Genomic DNA, 19381 nt, shown 5'->3' on the forward strand with positions numbered 1-19381 from the left:
TCACATGTTAGTATGTAACAGGTGAAAGGATTGTAAATAACACAAATCAGGTGTCAAAAACCAAGCTGATGCAGAAGTGCTTTAAACCTGGCCAGCAGGAAGTGACTTCCTGAGGTGTACAAAGTCTATTTGTATAGAGGTCTATGGGGAAATGACCCTCAGCTTTCTTTAGTTAGAGTCAAAAAGGGGGATAATGTAGGGTTTACTTCAGAGTGAGCCTCCCTCACTGACAAGTGGTACCATATGAGTGTGCAGGAAGTAGCAACAGCAAAAAAAAATTACAATACCACCCTTAGAGTTTACTTTGGTTGTCACACACAATAATGACAGGAATCACAGTTTTGTGTCACCAATGTAAAATGTTGGATATAACTTAATATTGTAAATAACTTAATAATTTTGACTGAACCAACCCACCCAATGCATTTTTAATTGATTTGATTTGATTTGATTGATTTGCCATTCCCCTTCCCTGTTTTTTTCCCCCTCCTAGTTTAAATTATTCAAGATGAAAAACATCCTCATTATCTTGCTTGACACGCTATCTGTTCCTCATTTGCATTTCATCTGTCCCTCTTACCCCTCCCCCCATCTTTCTCCATTTGCCCTCACTTGTTGTACTTGTCATGTGCTGATGTTTAGCTGTCAGGTGACTCACAGCTGTGGCAGGTTGCTCCGCTGTAGCCGGTGTCAGAGCAGTTACAGTGAAAGACGGTCCAGGATTGGCTGCAGCGGCCACCGTGTTCACAGCGACTGGGAGAACACCTGAGAGAGAGAGAGAGAGATATGTATAAACCAGGGGAAGAAATCCCAGTTTCCATCACGTTTTTGCAAGTAAAGAGACCATATCAGCAACAGGAAAAAGCACCATGCTGCATTCATTTTGATTAAAGCATTTTAAGAGCAGACTGTAACGTGTAGCTGGAGAGAAGATCCTGATGCAGGATGCAGATGCAGACAATACTGACAAAAAACACCCCAAACGACCAATTGGGAACAAATGTTTTTTTTAAATTGTTATTTTATGTTAATTCAATAAGCAGAAAAAATAAATGAATAAATAAATAAACATAATCGTGTGGAACAGTAGGAAACCCCAGAGAGTGCAAACAACAATCTGACAAGGACAAGGGGAAAGAAAGAAGGGAAACACAAGTGAAATCAAATGGGAAAAAAAGACCGAAAGCAACAGAAGCAGGACGTGAAATCACTACAAAATAACCTTCAAAGCAAATCACAAGACAAGTAACTACCATTAAGACACATCTAATAACCAAACAAAGAAAGAAAAGAAAGAAAAAAAAACACTCAATGAATAAATAAACTAACAGATCCCACGAGAACCATGACAAAGAGTAACAGAACAGCAGCACCTTGAGGAAAAAGGAACATAATGTGTTTCTGCTGCTGATCTAGCAACCGAGCATTTAAGTGTTTCCCTTGTAAACTTTACTTTTGTATGGAAGAAATAAATGATAAAAAAAGATCATTTTAGTTTGACAGTGAAAAATAACAAGATTAATTAATGGGGATCTACTGTGCTTTTTCCCATTTTCTGCTGTATACTGTCACAGATATAAGGAAAATGGTCAAAGTTTCAAAATAAAAAGGTCAGTTTCAGACAGAAATTTTTTTCTACTATTGATTCAGTTTGATGTCAACATTGATCAGAAATCGTTTGCTTTTGTCTGACTAATTCTGCTTGAGACTGTTATTATAACCCATGAAAAAAAACATACTTATATATATGTAAACTAGTATGTTTTCCCTCCACACAGTATTTTGTTCTGCATCAGTGTAAAACACTCATCAGACTATGCCACCTCCTGTGAGTTATAAGAGCAATTTAAAGGATAAATGAATCATCTGAAGATAATATACACATTATTATACATTATATACATTATTCACAGACATAAAGAGTGTATGGAAAATAAATCTTTCCGAAGTATCAGTGCAGCTTGAAGCTGATGTTATATTAACTGCACCCAAATATTCATTTCAATGCTCCTCTAAGGCTGGGGAAGTCTCCGAGTTAAATTATTTACATGTTGTTGTATAATGTGTGCCTTGGTGTCATTGTAATAATGGTATTTACTGGCATGTAAATGCACTTTGAATCTTGGCGTCACAGATCAAAAGCGTATATTGAGAAGAAAAACAAACAAACATAAAAAACACCATCATTAAACTAGCTCTGCTTCAAAAAATTCACCTTTTCATTTCACAGAGGAAAAAGGGGTTTTGCAGATGTTCGAGGTCATTTATCCTAAGACTCTAAATCCACCTAATGTGCTACTAAACAGCAGTGAAACGACATAAATCTTTTCAATCATTTCCAGTATCGGTTTTTGTATTTAGGTACAATCTGAGATGTTGCTGGGTTAAAAAGAAATTGACTTCCTTATGCTTAATGGAAAATATCCATTGAAATACCTTTCCTCTGTGATATCAAAAGAATAAATTCATTACTTCACAGACTCGTGCTTTAGATTTTTCTTTCATTTTATATAAAAGGAAAGGTTTTCCAGTGAACAGAGGATATCTTTTCGCTTCTTCTCAGCGGCAGATCTTCTCTGACTGCTGCAAGACTGTTTGAAGAAGCTCCATCAATGACTCCAGATCCCAGGAGACTTTACTGAAGCTATGTGTGTTATTTATAGATAAATATCATACTGCTGTAACCATCATAACACCAGTCCTGTGTGGGAGGAGGGATGGAGTGGACTGAAGGAGGCAGGCAGAGACCGTAAAAATCGTAAGTTTCTGCGCTGGAAACGAAATCACTAAACTCCAACATTTAAAAACTCTGCTCCCTTTGACGTGTGCTTTCCCCTTCCCCTACATTTATATGATCTACAGTGGATATGTGTGCAGTTTATAAGAGAGTTATAAACTGCCTGTGCCATGACAAATATTGTAGAGACTGTAATCATATTTACAACTTGCGTCAATGACTCCAGATCCCAGTTTTTTGTTTGTTTGCATCATCGTGCTTTTACAATTTTTCCCTGACTTGTTGTTTGCAATGTTTGCAAATGTGACTTGTGATTACTTTGTCCACTGTGGGAGATTTGTTGTGATGAAAGGCAATGTGTAATTTATTATAATAAAACAGAGCAGTTTGTTATCAGAAAGCAAACATCCACAACTGCGAAGAGCAGAATATTTTGTCACATGATGGTAGAAGGTAAAGGTAAGAAAACAAGTGAAGGTCACTGTTACGTTCCCCTATAAAGTCCAAGGGATGTGGTAAAGTAACAAAAAATATCCAGCTTAAAAAAGTAGACAAGGAGGCAAAATTGTTAAAGGTTATTTAATTTGAATTGATTAATAAATCAAAAGAGACAGACAAGCCGCTATCAACTTTTAAAGAAAGAAAACAAAACCCAGGAGTTGGTCTCTAAACTGAAAAGTCACTGAAACACACTCCTCTCCACAGAGCAGGAATATACAGCCACCCCACACACAGCTCACTAACTGCAAAACCAACAAGCCTCTCTGGCACCAGAGCTCACCATTTCTCTGGACTTAAGTGCTCTATCTTAATTGCTGAGTAGAATCAGCTGTACAAAAAGGGTGGCGCCTAAAGCAGGAGAGACGGCAGGAACATCCACACAAGGCTAAATTCACAGGAAGCCCTGCTGAGGCTGTAACAGTCGCAGATAGAAAACTATGTTCTCTGTTTGTCTGAAGATTTTCTAAAGCGCAACTGGAAGAGAAAAACGTTGTCGGCAACCATTAAATGAGCAACTTGTGAAGTCAAAATAAAAGATTACTTCAGCTGTGAAATAATCTTACTAACAGTTAAATGATCATGTTTTATGTAGTTATAAAAACTTGCTCTTAACTTTTATTAATTTAGTTTCTCTTTGCTTCTAAGTTCTGCGATAAGTTTTACTTTTATGAAAACTCAAAAGGCTGTACATCTTTCTGTATCTTCTATGTGCGAGGCTTCGTTTTGTTTTATTTAAGCTGAAAACACAAATCAAGGCACTAATTGCTCTTCTATTAATGACGTGGCTGAAATGGCTGAATATGTCATTATAATATGTACTGTGGCATAATTCATTCTTCTGGGTATTTCTGAACTTCTATCAGTTTATACACTACAGAAACATTGCTGTTGAACACTGCAGAAACATAATTCATACTTTTATTTGTTCACTGGCCCTGAGACTCCAACTCAGATATTTTCAGTTTCCACCAAAATGTGATGGCATGACTGGGACACAGTGTTGTTGCCATGGTTACTCAGGAGGTTACTGAATCAATAATCCATGAGTTGTATTAGAAGGTAAACAAATATGTAAATCCTCTGTCTTATTTGTCTCTTCACTCTGTTAACATGGCCGATAGATTATACCCAGATTATGTTTATTTTCCATAAGTTGCACATAAAAGATGAGTATAGGCAATGTGACATCATGTATTACTGTGTTTAAGCCTTAACACTGGCATTTCGGCTGTTGCCATCTTGTTATTTTGGAGCCAGAACCAACCTTATTTTGAAAAGACATATGAGTGATAAATTACCAACTGCTCCACAGAATGTAAAGTGTAACACAAAGACACAGATACCCATTACAAACTTTAAAACATAATACCAGAACGCTGATAAAAATTGAGCATAGATTACGAGGTCCAGTTCACTGACAGAAATCATTGAGTTGACACAGTTTAGCCTGTCCTGGCACCCACGTGTCACTCAAAGAAAACAACACTCCAAAGCCAGGGCGACTGTGGCTCAGGGGTTGGGAAGCGTATCTGTAACTGGAAGGTCGCCGGTTCGATCCCCGGGCTTTCTGTCCTGGTCGTTGTGTTCTTGGGCAAGACACTTTACCCTACCGCCTACTGGTGTTGGCCAGAGGGGCCAATGGTGCGATATGGCAGCCTTGCTTCTGTCAGTCTGCCCCAGAGCAGCTGTGGTGCCTTGAAAAGCGCTATATAAACCCAATCCATTATGCAGTTATAAAACTGCATAATTTTAAGTTTTAATAGATCAGTTGGGTCACTTATGTAAACCCTGGATAAAAACGTGTTTATTCCACTTTAAATTTGGGCATTTTGTCATGCGACCTCTACCTACGTGTCCAGGCTGTACCCCTGTCATTTACTCAATGGCGACTACGGCAGGGTCCAGCCCTCCTGAATCCCTGAATTGGGTAGGTGGTTGAGGAGAGGACTAACGTTAACATGGGAGTCTAGAGGGATTGACTCACCTTTGAAACCAGCCTGAAGTGGCCATTTAAGGGCCTGCATTTTTTGACATTTTCACACAGAATCTATTTTTCCAGCCCCACAGGTTGATGGTACCAACCTTTTTTGGTTAATAGCGGTATCTGCAGTGATATAAAGGTTAAGAATAGTATTAGTGGTGTTTTGCAATTAGGTTCAATTTTCAGCATTTTTTCTCAGCTTGCTTGAGCATTGTCTGTTTGTATTTGTTACTCTGGTGTGTTGAGCTCTCAAACCACTGCACAACAGCAATCTTTGAGACAGATACCTCAAAAACTGTGCTGTACCTGAGAGAAGTTAGAAAATATATGTGACAGATTAAAATAGCCATATAAGCTGCTGTGTCTCTGCTAACCCACATAAAGGAGTAATGTGACCTCATTCTCTTGAGATAAAGACAGAGAGGACAACAGGAAACGATGAGTAACAGTGTTTTTATCTACACCGGTTGCTTTCCATCTGTTCCACGACCGGCTGGCACCTCCAGGAGGTTTGACACAAACACAAACACACACACACACACACACACACACAAAGACAATTTTAAGTCAGCGGTGGATGCAGCGCTCGGCAGTATGTGCAGGCTTTGAGCAGTGTGTTTTTCTCTTCTATCCTAAACGTACATTTCAGTGTGTGAGTTTACTTATGTAAATGTATGTGACAGTGTTAAACTGTGTGTTTGCCCGAACACAGGCAGAAATATTTAAGAGAAAACAGATGACTGCACAGAATCTGCAACCTCGCCTTTATTTAGATAAAAGCCCTAACTCAGCAGCCTGTCAGCCTGCAACAGTGTGATTTTTTTTTTAAAAAACAACCTCCATTTATCTCTATACTACTTTAATCTCAGAGTAAGCTGGAGCCTTGAAGATAAACCACTTAGCTTTTACTTTAAATTCACATTTCCACTTTGCTCCATTCCTTTATTTTACACAGTATATTGAGTGTTTGTGCATGTGAGTCAGTAGCAGGGAGGGTTTCAGGAACGTGACTGTTGATGCAATCAGACTCAGTGTGTCAGTAGTGTATACTGTACATGATCTATATAGATGCTTTTGTCTGACTGCTGATGAGCTTCGAATTCAATGCGGCTTTTGCTGAAATGAGAAGTCTATACACGTCTTACATGTGCATGCACTCAGGGGTAGCAAACAAATATGAATTACTGAGAGCCTGTGAGGAGATGAATGTGTGAAATTGTTTTGCGCTCTGAATCACTTTCGCAATTTTGTTTAAATGGTCTAAAACATTCACTATCCTAAGAAGGAGCCCTCACACTTAGCTCACACTGCAATATGAGATGTTAGTGATTCGGTCAGCATCATATGGATTCTATGAAGGGCCTCAGTGGTTTTGTAAGACAGTTCAACCTGTTATTCTGACTCTTAAAACCATAAAGAGCCCAATCACAGTTGTTCTTTGCAAGGTGCAGCTTAAAGTTTCCAGGAGTAGTTTGGATGAGTGGCACTAGATTAAAAGACAGATATGCAACAAAATTCAAATTTCTGGCACCGCAGAAGGTATAACTTACCTTGGTATAAGTGGAACATGATTGAAATACATTTTCGTGTGGGCAATGTACCAGGATGGCCGAGTGGTTAAGGCGTTGGACTTAAGTTCCAATGAGCAGGTGCTCTCGTGGGTTCGAGCCCCACTCCTGGTATAATTTGGTACCACATGTGTAGTAAACTAAAGTACCAATGAATAGTGGAATTGTAAAGCACTTTGAAGGCCCTGAAAAGCGCTATATAAATGCAATCTATTATTATTAAACTAGAAGGTAACGGTGGACTAAATCACAAGTTAATGAGTATCTGTGTTATATTAAAGGAAGACAATGAGAAAGGTCTTTTGGCCAATGATATATATCTGCTACACACAGTGATTTTTACTATATGATATCATATGTTACCTTCTCAAGTAAATGTTTTGTAGTGGATCTCCAAAAGTTGATTCGTAGCGTTTTCAGTAGGAGAAACATTTCGTCACTCATCCAAGTGACTTCTTCACTCTCAGCTGACTGCAGGTTTCCCCGACCTTATAAACAGTACATTTGCATAATGACTGAAACCAGCCCAATGAAGGAACAATGGGCTGGGAGGTCAGTTCCTTCATCATAGTTATGCAAATTCTCATGACCATTGATCAACAACCACTGATCAAAGGCCATGAGTACCATTCACAGAGAGTTGGGGAATGGCTGCAATCGCAGTATTGCAAGAGAGCGAAAGATGTACCCTCAGGCCCCCTCCTTGATTCAGAGATGGTCTTTCCCTTTTAACGTAAATGGCCTGCTTGACTCCGCACTCAAACCAGCGTTCCTCCCTGTCCAGGATGTTTACATCCTCATCATTGAAAGAGTGTCCACTGGCCTGTAGGTGTAAATATACTGCAGAGTCCTGGCCTGACGAGGTAGCTCTTCTGTGTTGTGCCATCTGCTTCACCAGAGGTTGTTTGGTTTCCCCGATATATAAATCCTGACAATCCTCCTGGCACAACAGCGTACACTATGTTACTCTGTTTGTGTCAGGGGACACAGAGCCTCTGTGGCTCTTTAGAAAAAAATGCATCTCAACTGTTCCGATACTCCTGACACGTATGGGATCACTACAGGTTTTTGCTTAGGCAGCTGTTGTCCTTCTCTCCTGGATTGACTGGCGCTTTCTTTTGGCGCCTTCCCAGCTTTAACAAAAGTCCAGCTGGGATAACCACATTTACTCAGGGCCTTCTTGATGTGATGTTGGCTTTCCTCAGGGGCAGATACCAGGATGGCCGAGTGGTTAAGGCGTTGGACTTAAGTTCCAATGAGCACATGCTCTCGTGGGTTCAAACCCCTCTCCTGGTACATTTTGGAATCCCATGTGTGGTAATCTGGAAGTTATCTGTGGGAACTTACTTGCGCTTCCTTCTGCATGTTAGTAAGTAAGTGTTGTGTTAAAGGAAGACAATGAAATGCAGCTCAAAAAGCATTACTTCATCTTTCCTTGGCCTAATGATATATATCTACTAGACAGAGTGATTTTTACTATATGATATCATATGTTACCTTCTCAAGCAAATGTTTTGTACTTGATAAAAAGTTACGTATTTCTGGGTTTGTTGGTCACGATCGTGACAGACTATCAGTATGTGAGCAGACACCAGGATGGCCGAGTGGTTAAGGCGTTGGACTTAAGTTCCAATGAGCACATGCTCTCGTGGGTTTGAGCCCCACTCCTGGTATACTTAAATAACTCACATCATTTGCCCTGTTCTTTGCCAGAAAGAACATTTATAATTAGGGTAATTGTTCCTGTTATTACTTTGTGTATCATCAACACAGAAGCCAATTGTTTCTGCTACACATGACTTACTCTGCAGATCTGAGATGACTATAAATTACTTTTAGAAAATGGAAACTTGGTTTGCTGTAACAAAGTGGGATCCAATGAGCAAATGCTCTTGTGAGTTCAAAATCAACCCCTGGTATCTAATCTGAGTGGATAACGTTACCACAGTAAACTGCAGTTTAATACATGCATGAAGGCCAAGGAAAACAATGTAATGGCTACTAACATGAGCATAAACTCAAATATAGTTAATCCTCATTGTGCGTGTATAACATGTCTGTGTGTGCATCAAGTTTACAAAAACACACTGAACTCACCAGCCAATTGCGTTGCTTGTGGCCAAAGATAAGTGATTAACGGAGAGTAAAGAAGGCTTCAGGGGCAAAATACTAGATAAAATATAAAGTGTCCCCTCAGGCAAGTATTTTTCCAAATTGACAAAAAGAAAGGGATCTCACAGCTGTCGACTACATTGCTATGAGTTTTAGTCACATCCATCATGCAGGTATAATCACTGGAGTGACATTTTAATCAACAGGAATGCAGCACAATGTGAAAGTGAAAGCAGTGCCCTGTTGATTTAATTATGTGTTTAGTTTTTGTATAAGTTTTTTTTTTTCATATTTTGATGTTTCTTTGAATTTTGGTAAATATGGAGGACCAGGGGCCCGTTCTTCGTACGTCGCTCACTACATCCAAGATCAAATGAAACATCCAAGATCAAATCATCGCCCTAACCGTGAGCTCGCTAATCCGGTTCTCCGAACACACCTTCCGTTGACGATTAGTACAGCTGGACGCAGTAATGTGACATCACTGGGTGTCGTAAAAGGGGCTACGCATCGATAGTAGAAACATTGATCGGCAACCCGCTGATTGGTCGGCGAAAATGTCGAAGGGGCGCGCTCGGTATTTTCCGGCAGCAGAGCAAGAACTCTTGAGTGAGGGATTTCAGGAGTTTCAGAGTTTAATTAAAACGCAAGGGAACACTGCAAAGACTGCAAAAGCAAGGAGAGAGGGCTGGCAGGAAGTTGCTGACAAATTAAACTCGTAAGTAAGTTAATAATAAAAATAATAATGGAGTGGATTTATATAGCGCTTTTCAAGGCACCCAAAGCGCTTTACGATACCACTATTCATTCACTCTCACATTCACACACTGGTGGAAGCAGCTACGGTTGTAGCCACAGCTGCCCTGGGGCAGACTGACAGAAGCCAGGCTGCCATATCACGCCATCGGCCCCTCTGGCCAACACCAGTAGGCGGTAGGGTAGATCTATCATATGACACTATATTGTCCAATATTATATTACATTATATTATATTATAATATGTTATATTATATCCCCTTACACATTAGAGCCACAACAGGACCCACTAGAACATGGGAACAAGTAAAAGTGAAATATAAGAATATTCTACAGAATGGTAATATTTATCACTTATATTGCTTTTCGTCTCTTGGAAAGAGACCCTGGAATAATCTGTTTGTTTGTTCATAACAGCAACCAAGAAAAGGGCAGAGCAAAAAAAGACAGGTGGAGGTCCTGCACCCCCTTGTCAACAAGTTGGTTAAGTGAATAATACCCTCACGGGAAAATCGATATCTCTCTATGAGCACACTGTCGCGCTGAGCTAAAGGATCCTGTCTATCCCGCAATATACGCTGGATTCTGAGGACTCTCCTTATCAATCTTGCACCTTCCGCAATGGGTGGCTCGCGTATACGGACAGGACATGGCTGCGACAGACTTCCCAAATCCACCTTCGCTTTTATAGCCGTGGTCTCTCATCTTGATTACACAAAGTAATTTACTATTACTACTCTGAAATATGAATGACATCTGTAATAATCACATACATGTAATAGAATGTTAATAGTACATTTCCCTTTTTTAGGAAATGACCTGTATGTATCTGTGTGACATCAATAAAAGGATCAAGTGCTGCATTATCTTTAGTTACATTGATAATATTTATTTATGGTGAAACAGTGGAAAAATATCGCTGTTGCTTTCGTATAAATGAAGCGGACATACCTGAGTGGCCGCGATCTAATCCTGTTTACATAAAGTAAACCTGCTCCCGAGCAGGTTTACGCTTACGGCTCTGTTGCTATGACAGCAAGTCCCAGATGTGCTTCGAAGAACCGAACGATCCAGGATCACGCGAAATCGTCAACATTCAAATCCGGCTAACTTACTTAGCGAGGTACGAAGAACGGGCCCCAGGTCAGTGTTCAGATAAGGTTGTAAACAAGATGTTTACAACAACAGAATATTCTTCTGCAGGCATAATTGCCTCCACACTGCAGTTTTACTGGTTTTCAGTAAGCTGTGCTTTTTCTAAATAGCTATACTGCACATATGTTAGTGTCATGACACTCTAGCAATGTTTTAGTTTACTCCCTGGTTGTGATCACACATCCTTGGTTGCTTGGCAACTCTTCTTGCAGTGACAAGAGCAATCAAGCTTGAAACCAAGTTTATCTAAGAAAAAATAGCCATCAGTTTGCTTATCACAAACAGACTTGTACATATTCAATATCAGTCAAGTAAACACTGAACCATAAACAATCAATAATGCAAAAGACAAAACTATGTCCAGATGAGCAGATTCAACTTTCTGTGATTCATCTTGTTACGGCCCTGTTCACTACATTTAAAGCTACAGTCCTTGCCAGGACTGTTACAGTGTAACAGCTGGCATGACATGTATCAGGTCTTGTACATCACCAGGCTGTACGAGACCTGAATATTTAAGATGTTGGACTCAGATGGGTGTGTACCCATGTGGATTTAGGCCCTACTCTAGCTATCACAGATATTCTTGAGGACAAAACAGTTCTTTTTGAATCTTTGACAGCTTTTCAAGTCAGTTGAAAGTTGGATAATTTTCTTGCTTTACGTGTTCAGCTGATGTCTGTAAAAGCAGGCTCAATCTTTCATAGCTCTAGGTGAACAAGCCTAAATATGATCTTCCACTGGTATGTAGACACCTCACCAGAGATGACCTGGGGGAACAATTCCATGTACTATATATAGTATGTGGTATTGTTAGATATGAATACATGTGGGCTGCATTTAATCATACAAGGAAACACCAAAATAAACAAAAAACAAAAGAGTAGGCAAGGAAATCTCTTCCAAGGTTGTGAACAGGCTGGCTGAGTAGTTACGGTGTTGTACTCGAGCTGCTTAAAAAACATTTTAATTGTGTTGCTTGCAGTTTGAAGTGTTGAGTATAAAAAACATGGATGCTTCTATATACCTCTATAGCAGTCTCCTTTATATGGAAGGTGTGTGTGGTGTGACCCATTTTTCTTTATATCTCACAAGTACGATTGTACAGTAGAGGCTATGGTTATTTTTGTTTTTTGTCTTGTTCTGTTCCTGCAGCCAGAACTGAGCAGGAGCTGAATTCTCATGAAAAATAATCTGATAAATGTGAGAAAAGAAAGGTATTTAATTAAACCAGCTGGAGGAGATCCTCTTTCTCTGGTGAAAATGTGTAGCTGATGTCTGCAACTGTATTCACGGACGCCATATCATATATAAGTGTGTGTTTTCTGGTTTTTGCCAAAAGGAACATTCATAATTATGATAATCGTTCCTCTCATTGCATTGTGTAATTAGTGTATCATCAAGACAGAAGGCAATTGTCTCTGTTGTGCATGACTTACTCTGCCGATCTGAGAGGACTATAAATTACTTTTAGAAAATGGAAACTCTTACACTTCTCAATGTCTTTCTGCATCTGCCGTATGCCCTGCCATATTTGCCTTTAATATTTACAACAATTAGACCTCTTTTAGCAATCCTGGTGACATAGCTTGCACTAGTAAAACCATTGCTAATTATTGGACATTAAACTGAATTATTGTGAAACTAAACTGGAATGGAGGCAGCACGGTGGCACGGTGGTTAGCACTGTTGCCGCACAGCAAGAAGGTCCTGAGTTCAATTCTACCATCAGGCCGGGGTCTTTCTGTGTGGAGCTTGCATATTCTCCCCGTGTTTGCGTGGGTTCCCTCCGGGTACTCTGGCTTCTTCCCACCGTCCAAAGACATGCAGCTTGTGGGGATAGGTTAATTGGATAATCCAAATTGTCACTAGGTGTGAATGTGAGTGCGAATGGTTGTCTGTCCCTGTGTGTTGGCCCTGCGACAGACTGGCGACCTGTCCAGGGTGTACCCCGCCTCTCGCCCTATGACAGCTGGGATAGGCTCCAGCGCCCCCCGCGACCCTGAGAAGGATAAGCGAATGGATGGATGGATAAACTGGAATGGTTACAGTGCCATACTTAGGGATGACATTTCACTTTTTTGTGTGTGGATGACTGATGGGATTTCATGTCAGAAACTTAAAATCCCTCCTCAGAGTCAATCTCATATATGCCTTGATCAAGTGCATTGGAAAGTTATATAGAAATCAGGATGGCCGAGTGGTTAAGGCGTTGGACTTAAGTTCCAATGAGCAAATGCTCTCGTGGGTTCAAACCCCACTCCTGGTATTCTGTGCTTTAGTGAAGCTTCACATAACCCTTACCTTGTGTAACAAACCTAGCAATAGCACTCTCTGGTAAAAAAAAAAAAACATAGCTAAGAAAAACTGAAGTCATTTGCATAATACAGATTTCATATAATAGTGAGCATCATCTGGTTGTTATAAAAAGAGCTTTTGCAATAATTTTTCCTACACTGTTTTGAGACCAGTTTTAAATAAGACAGTGTTTTTAAAGTTTCCATAATGCTTGCAGTGTTTATAATGTCTAGGAAAGCCAGTTTTCATAACTACTGTTTTCCTAGCTTTGGCTGTATGAAGATACTGGGGCCTCCAGTAAAAATACCTAGCTTGCATTGTAAAACTGTAGTGATTGGCTTACATGTAACATGCGCTTACATCTACTTGGCCATCCTGGTAGTTTGCCCAAGGAAACTACCAGGATGGCCGAGTGGTTAAGGCGTTGGACTTAAGTTCCAATGAGCACATGCTCTCGTGGGTTCAAGCCCCACTCCTGGTAGAGTCAAATTTGCTGTCCATGTGGAGTTCTGATTTACTTTGGTGTTAGTAAAGGTAGTGACTATATCCAAAAAGTTACAGTGATGCCTTAAGTTCCAGTGGGTTCAAATCCCACCCCTGTTAGAGCAGCTGTATTCACTCATTAAACCTTAGAGGAGGGGTGTCCAACTCCAGTCCTTGAGAGCTACTGTCCTGCAGCTTTTAGATGCATCCTTGTGAATGAATGGCAGTTTACCTAAAATCAAACTGATTATATCCAAGAATAGAAAATATATGTCCGCTAGCATGTGTGTGATTAATGTTCATTTGTGAAAATGTAGCATTGTATGGTTTTCTTTCAACAGGTCTGATTTGGATTAGTTCATATTCTTGGATTTTGGCCACTGAAGATGCCAAAAAGCTGAATTATTCCATTAGTACAATGATATTGGCAGATGTGAACACTGTTGTGTTTGCATTCACTACAGCTCCATTATGTTCCCATCGTCACGCACACCCACCAACCGAGGGTGAACATTTCTCAAAGGCTGCTGCAAAACACTGAGCTCTCTTGGGAGGAAATAAATTATTTTACCAGAAAAACAATTTCAATCTGTGCCAAACGCTATTCACTCAACCCTCCCTGAGTCTCCCTGAATATCACATCCATACACCCTGTAGGATCAAAGCACCAAACACAGAGAACACCAGGTGATCAGCAAAAGTACCCGGTGTATTACGTGTGATGCTCAATTCCTTCTCTAGCTCATAAAAGATGGAAGAAAGCAAGAAAATGATGGTGCTAAAAGCGATAATGCGAACAAAAAATAATAATAAAAAAGGATGAAAGGCAGCAGCCAAAATGCTGTATATGAAAGATGACAAATGTTACAAAATGCTATCCCTCAAAAACCAAACAAAGAACCACACCAAGACTGACTCCACCTACAAGCAGGCTGAATAGACAGTTTTCAAAGGTTGCCATTCAGCTTGTTGAATGTCAGGAATAGACTCAAAAGAACAACAAATGAATACAAGAGGCAGGAGGAGCTGCAGGTGCACTACCGATAAGAGCTTTAACACTGAACACATGTTCAATATCCAATTTTTAGATCTTGCTCTCTTTAGAAGTATTGCCTTTCTTTTTATGTTTTCTTTTACTCACTGCTTTTACTTTGTATTTTACACTCTCAGTTAGACTTTAGGGACCAATATTGCTTGGTTTGGAACAGGGACAGATGTAGATTCGTATTAAAATACACCATTTCATAAAGTAATCCATGTGTTTGAAAACTCAGGTATGTATTTACTGCAGGGCATTTTTACATGCGCCCCCTTACTGTACCATTAAAGACATTTTTCATCAACCCGCCTCTATAGCTAGAAAAACTATTTAATTGACATGTACTCCTATTATTAAACATGGTCTACTTTACTGTGTGGAACAACAATGATTATGGTTTCCAGTCATTTTATTATTTTTACTGTAATTCATCCCTTTGAACTTTATCAAGGCTTACGCTAAGGGTATCGGCAGATGAATGCGGATTCAGGCAGCTGTAGCCATGGGCTGTCTGCTGCGCTTCACCTTTGCTAATTGGATTCACTGAACTGGACCCCTTGAACATATTTGTGGCCGTGGTGCTTTTTGGAGAATTTTAAATTAAACCAAGAAGCCCGTGTACCCTTTTGGGTTAATAAAATGTATTGTTATATTACTTAGAAGTAATTAGCTGCTACGGGTTTATGTGTGACAACTCCTCGATGGGATGACGGAGTGAGTATGCAATGAGTTACCAACAAATTGTAACTGACTATATTATTTGTGCATATGTATGTACAAACGCCCCAGACAGTCAAGGAAAAAGACTAGCATGTTTTATTAGCTAAGGGGAATGTGTGTCATGCTTGTGTATGTGTACAGGATGCTGCAGTCGATGACAGAGCCACTCCATCACATTATGGCTTAAATTAAACATGAATGCTTATCCAAGCAACACAGCGGTAAGGATTTCTGCATCGGTGTCTGTGCGTCTCAGTGTCAATGACAGCGAGGGTATAAAATTATTTAATCTGAGCTCAGTGAGATGGGTTTCTGCTGGTGCTGACCTGTCAATGATGCCGCACATGTCGATCTGCAGCTGGCTGTAATTTCCCAGCAGTCTTTGCTGCACCTTGATCAGGTCGACTCGCTGGTTCTCCACCGTGAGTAGACGCATGCAGCCCTGGAAAGTCTCGAAGAGGTTTCTACATTCCTCACTGTGCTCTTCAGCAGGACAACCTTGATGGGAAAGAAGTTTTATCAGTTAAACAAAAAGACAAGACAACACCAATGAGATTATGCTATCCTCCAAAGAAAACAACAGGACAGGCCAAGTGCACAAGGTGTTAACAAGACCAGTAGTTTGGTTTTAAAGTTTAGTGGTGGTGTGAAAATTACATGTATATTGCAGGAACTTTCAGACTGGCTTTAAATGTATAAATGAAAACTTTACAGCATGCTTGTGAAGTGAAAACATGTAGCACAAAGCAGTAAAAACTCTGCTTCACACACATTCGTACCAGTGAAAATAATCTGTAAAATTTACGTGATACCGCTGCCTTACTAGTGCATACAGGAGACAGAGCACATAACACCCACTTGCTAGTGAATGTGCCCAAATATTAGTTGCTCTGTTCTTATATCAACACAATCCAACATCACATGCCCTTTGTCCCACAGAGCTGGCTGGTTAAAGATCAGTTAATATCTCATCTGCATTGAACACTTCTGTTCTGCATACAGCTGTCTTAGGTAAGTCCTTAAGCCCTTTAGAAAATGTCAGAACTGCAGTGCATGAGTAAAATGATGAGTGAGAGTAAAATGAAGTCAAACTCTGGTAAAAGGTCTTCTACCACATAAAGAGTGGTGCTGTTATTTGTGCTTTTTTCTTGTACTCCTAAGTGCCTAAAATCCTGCAAATGTGGACCAGAGTTCACTCCTTTCCCTTTAACACACCTTGGATTGTGTGCACTATCGAGTGCCTCCTAACTGAGAAAAAGGAAGTTGTCATGTTTAGTGACTGGGAAAAAAATTAGGTTGGCATAGCATGAGTTGAAAAGCAGTTTGAAACAGGAAAAAGGGGACTCTAAAAGGAAGTTCGACAGGAAATTGCAGTGCAATAACATCAAAGAGGTGTAGAGAGGAATGAATATCATTACTGGCTTCAAGCAGAAGAGAAATCAGCCGTTTAAGATGCTCTGCAAACGGATTTGACCAGTTGCTCCCGCCAACCTCTGCCAGTCCAGCTTCTTCGCCATCACCACCCTCACTAAGCACCTTCTACACCAGCTTCTCCTCAGCTCTTCTTTACAGTGGATTGGGTGAGAGCTGAGCTCAGGAGGCAGAATTCAGGGAAGGCGGAAGACCGTGGTGCCCGGTACTCTGGCACTTAAAGACCGTGTGTCAAAGCCGGTGGAGCCTGCCTGTGCTATCTTCAGCCTAAGTCATTGGTGCAGGAGGAAAACATCATGTCTTATGCCAGTAAGGCAGGGCAGCTAATGATGATTAATCACTACAGAGCAATTCCTCTCACTTCTCAAATAACAGAGATATGATATGGGGAGTGTGAGCCCCATGAGACCACAACTCCAACATGCACTAGAACCATTACAGTTTGAGTACCAGGGGAACACTGGTGAGGATGACCTGGTCTTCTCATGCAGTTAATAGCGTTCATAATACTGATGATTAGTCTTACGGGGATCATTTGCACCTTTTAATTGGCTATTTTATTGCTTCATATCTATCTTTAAATCATATGAAAACAGGTCATCTTTTTTGTTGTTGTCCACTTACTGCAGCTAGCGCGAGTAAATGTGTAAATGTGCGAGAGTGCACTTGCAGGATGATAAAAAAGCCTAAAGCTGTTAAACACAATGCTAGACTACAATATTGCTGAGCAGAGGGAAAACAAAGGAGATGAGATTTTTAGGCAGCGAGGGAGGCAGTGAAGTATGAACAAAAGGGGGAAAGGGAGGGAGAAAAAAGAAAGAGAATGAAGTGGATTGCAGCATGAGGCAAGGACAGAGTAAAGAGAGACAAAAGCAAGATGAGAGAAAGAGTACACTAACTGTATGATGCAATATACACATACATACAATATCACATCTTCTATATAAACATAGCTATGCTCTTTTAAACTGTATTGGAACAAGCTGTTTAATCCTCTGCCTTTAAGCCAACTTAATCTGACTGACTTCCCCTCGTTAACTGAAAATCTGAACAACAGATGGGTGGAACTGTTGTGTGCCAGAGATGACCATATTAGGGATATCCAACCTCTCACTGAAATGAGAATGTGGACCAGTCTAAAGCCTGCATGAGTTTTTGGCATGTAGGGTGTACTTGCACATGTGCTGACCTCAGCATTTGAAACTGAGCCATGTTTAGTATGAGCATCCATCCTTGTAAGTGTGTGTATATCTATATCAATAGCCCACTTGCGCCTTCTTGTTCTAGTAGCCTACTTCTCATCAGTGTGTCCTGGTTCTTCAACATCCGGGCAACATCCAAGCTGGTATGGTTTCAGTTTTCTGTCTTTCGCTCATGTCTGAGGTAGGCTTGGATAGCATGGGGGGGTCTAGCCTAGGGACCCTTGTTGGATACAGGAGCTTGGAAAGAAAAGCATCTGGACTAGTTTAAGTTTCTTGAAGACGTTTCACCTCTCATGCGAGAAGCTTCTTCAGTTCTAAGACCAATTGATGGATTTTAGTCCCAGATTTTTAAGCCTTATTGGGAGTGACCCTATAATGTTCATGGACCTACTATTGATCCTCCGCCGAATCTCACCAGCCAAGGTGTGAAAACAGGTGTGGGTCACTATCAGCCAAGGTTTCAGGTGAACCCATTGTGAGACCTTGCCTCACCCAGTCATGTGACTTACTGAGATCAAATGACTCAAAATGTGAGTGAGCGTTAAGGCGTCTGGGAAGGGATCTCAAAACTGGATTATAGATGGCAGACAGTTGTAAGCGACCCCCTCTGTTCAAAGATGGTCGCTGGCATCCTCGAAAGAGTGACCTTCATCCTTTAGATGCAGATGTACAGCTCAGTCTTGTCCTGTTGAGCTTCTTGAAGAAGCTGAGACCTCTAAAAATTAGGTAACAGCACCTTGACTGCCATTAGGTATCAGGATGTTGTTGCCTTAGACCCACTGTCAGACCCTAGTATGTTGGTGCAATAGGTCCAGGGTTCCTCCTGGTGCACCACAACGCCTCATGTGGTGACAGTATGCAGGCAGTTCGGGGAGGATACCACTGAGTGCCAATTCCAGTTATTCACTCCCAACCCCTGGGAGTCATTTGGTACCGGTCCATGAGAGTTGAGGCTCGGGTGTGAAATTTATGGTTTTCAGGGTTTTTATCAATAACTCGGTTTCCCTGGGTCTTTTCCCGTGTTGTAGTTGTGTGTCTTATTTTGAAAGAAATATTTACGTTTTATCATAGCGACCAGAGAGCATTAAGGGGGAGAGGGGGAGGATGTTACTCTCAATGTTGTTGGTGCATTTCAGGAGGACGCTGCTAATAAAGTTACACAATTACACAGTGAATTTGCATTTATTATTATATTTACATAATACCACAGTTTTTATCTTGGTCGTATCTTTTTATTTTGTCGTATTTATCCGTGACACCTTACAGGCCGGTCCGTGAAAATGTTGTCTGACATTAAACCACTCCGTGGCGTAAAAAAGGTTGGGAACCGCTGCAATAGAGCACTTCTGGGACGTTACATTTTGGTCCATCTGATGCCACCAGTTTACACCTCAGACT

At 40.6% G+C, this 19381-nt stretch overlaps 1 protein-coding gene and 5 non-coding genes across 6 annotated transcripts in view; 5 read left to right on the plus strand and 1 right to left on the minus strand.

Moving 5' to 3' along the window:
• The window catches only part of LOC101469035 (contactin-associated protein-like 4), a 163359-nt gene that overhangs the window by 53386 nt on the left and 90592 nt on the right, over positions 1-19381 (minus strand). Inside the window, exons 10-11 of the mRNA XM_004565554.4 lie at positions 15677-15848; positions 659-765 (exon numbers count right to left, since the gene is read on the minus strand). Coding sequence (XP_004565611.2) covers positions 659-765; positions 15677-15848 — 279 coding nt within the window. The remainder of the gene's footprint in view (positions 1-658; positions 766-15676; positions 15849-19381) is intronic.
• On the plus strand, positions 6819-6901 carry trnal-uaa (transfer RNA leucine (anticodon UAA)). The gene has a single exon. It is a non-coding gene; the product is annotated as a tRNA-Leu (tRNA).
• Positions 8001-8083, plus strand: trnal-uaa (transfer RNA leucine (anticodon UAA)). The gene has a single exon. It is a non-coding gene; the product is annotated as a tRNA-Leu (tRNA).
• Positions 8378-8460, plus strand: trnal-uaa (transfer RNA leucine (anticodon UAA)). Its single transcript has one exon. It is a non-coding gene; the product is annotated as a tRNA-Leu (tRNA).
• On the plus strand, positions 12997-13079 carry trnal-uaa (transfer RNA leucine (anticodon UAA)). Its single transcript has one exon. It is a non-coding gene; the product is annotated as a tRNA-Leu (tRNA).
• On the plus strand, positions 13507-13589 carry trnal-uaa (transfer RNA leucine (anticodon UAA)). The gene has a single exon. It is a non-coding gene; the product is annotated as a tRNA-Leu (tRNA).

The sequence above is a fragment of the Maylandia zebra genome, linkage group LG18 (assembly GCF_041146795.1).
Source record: "Maylandia zebra isolate NMK-2024a linkage group LG18, Mzebra_GT3a, whole genome shotgun sequence".
Classification (NCBI taxonomy): Eukaryota; Metazoa; Chordata; class Actinopteri; order Cichliformes; family Cichlidae; genus Maylandia; species Maylandia zebra.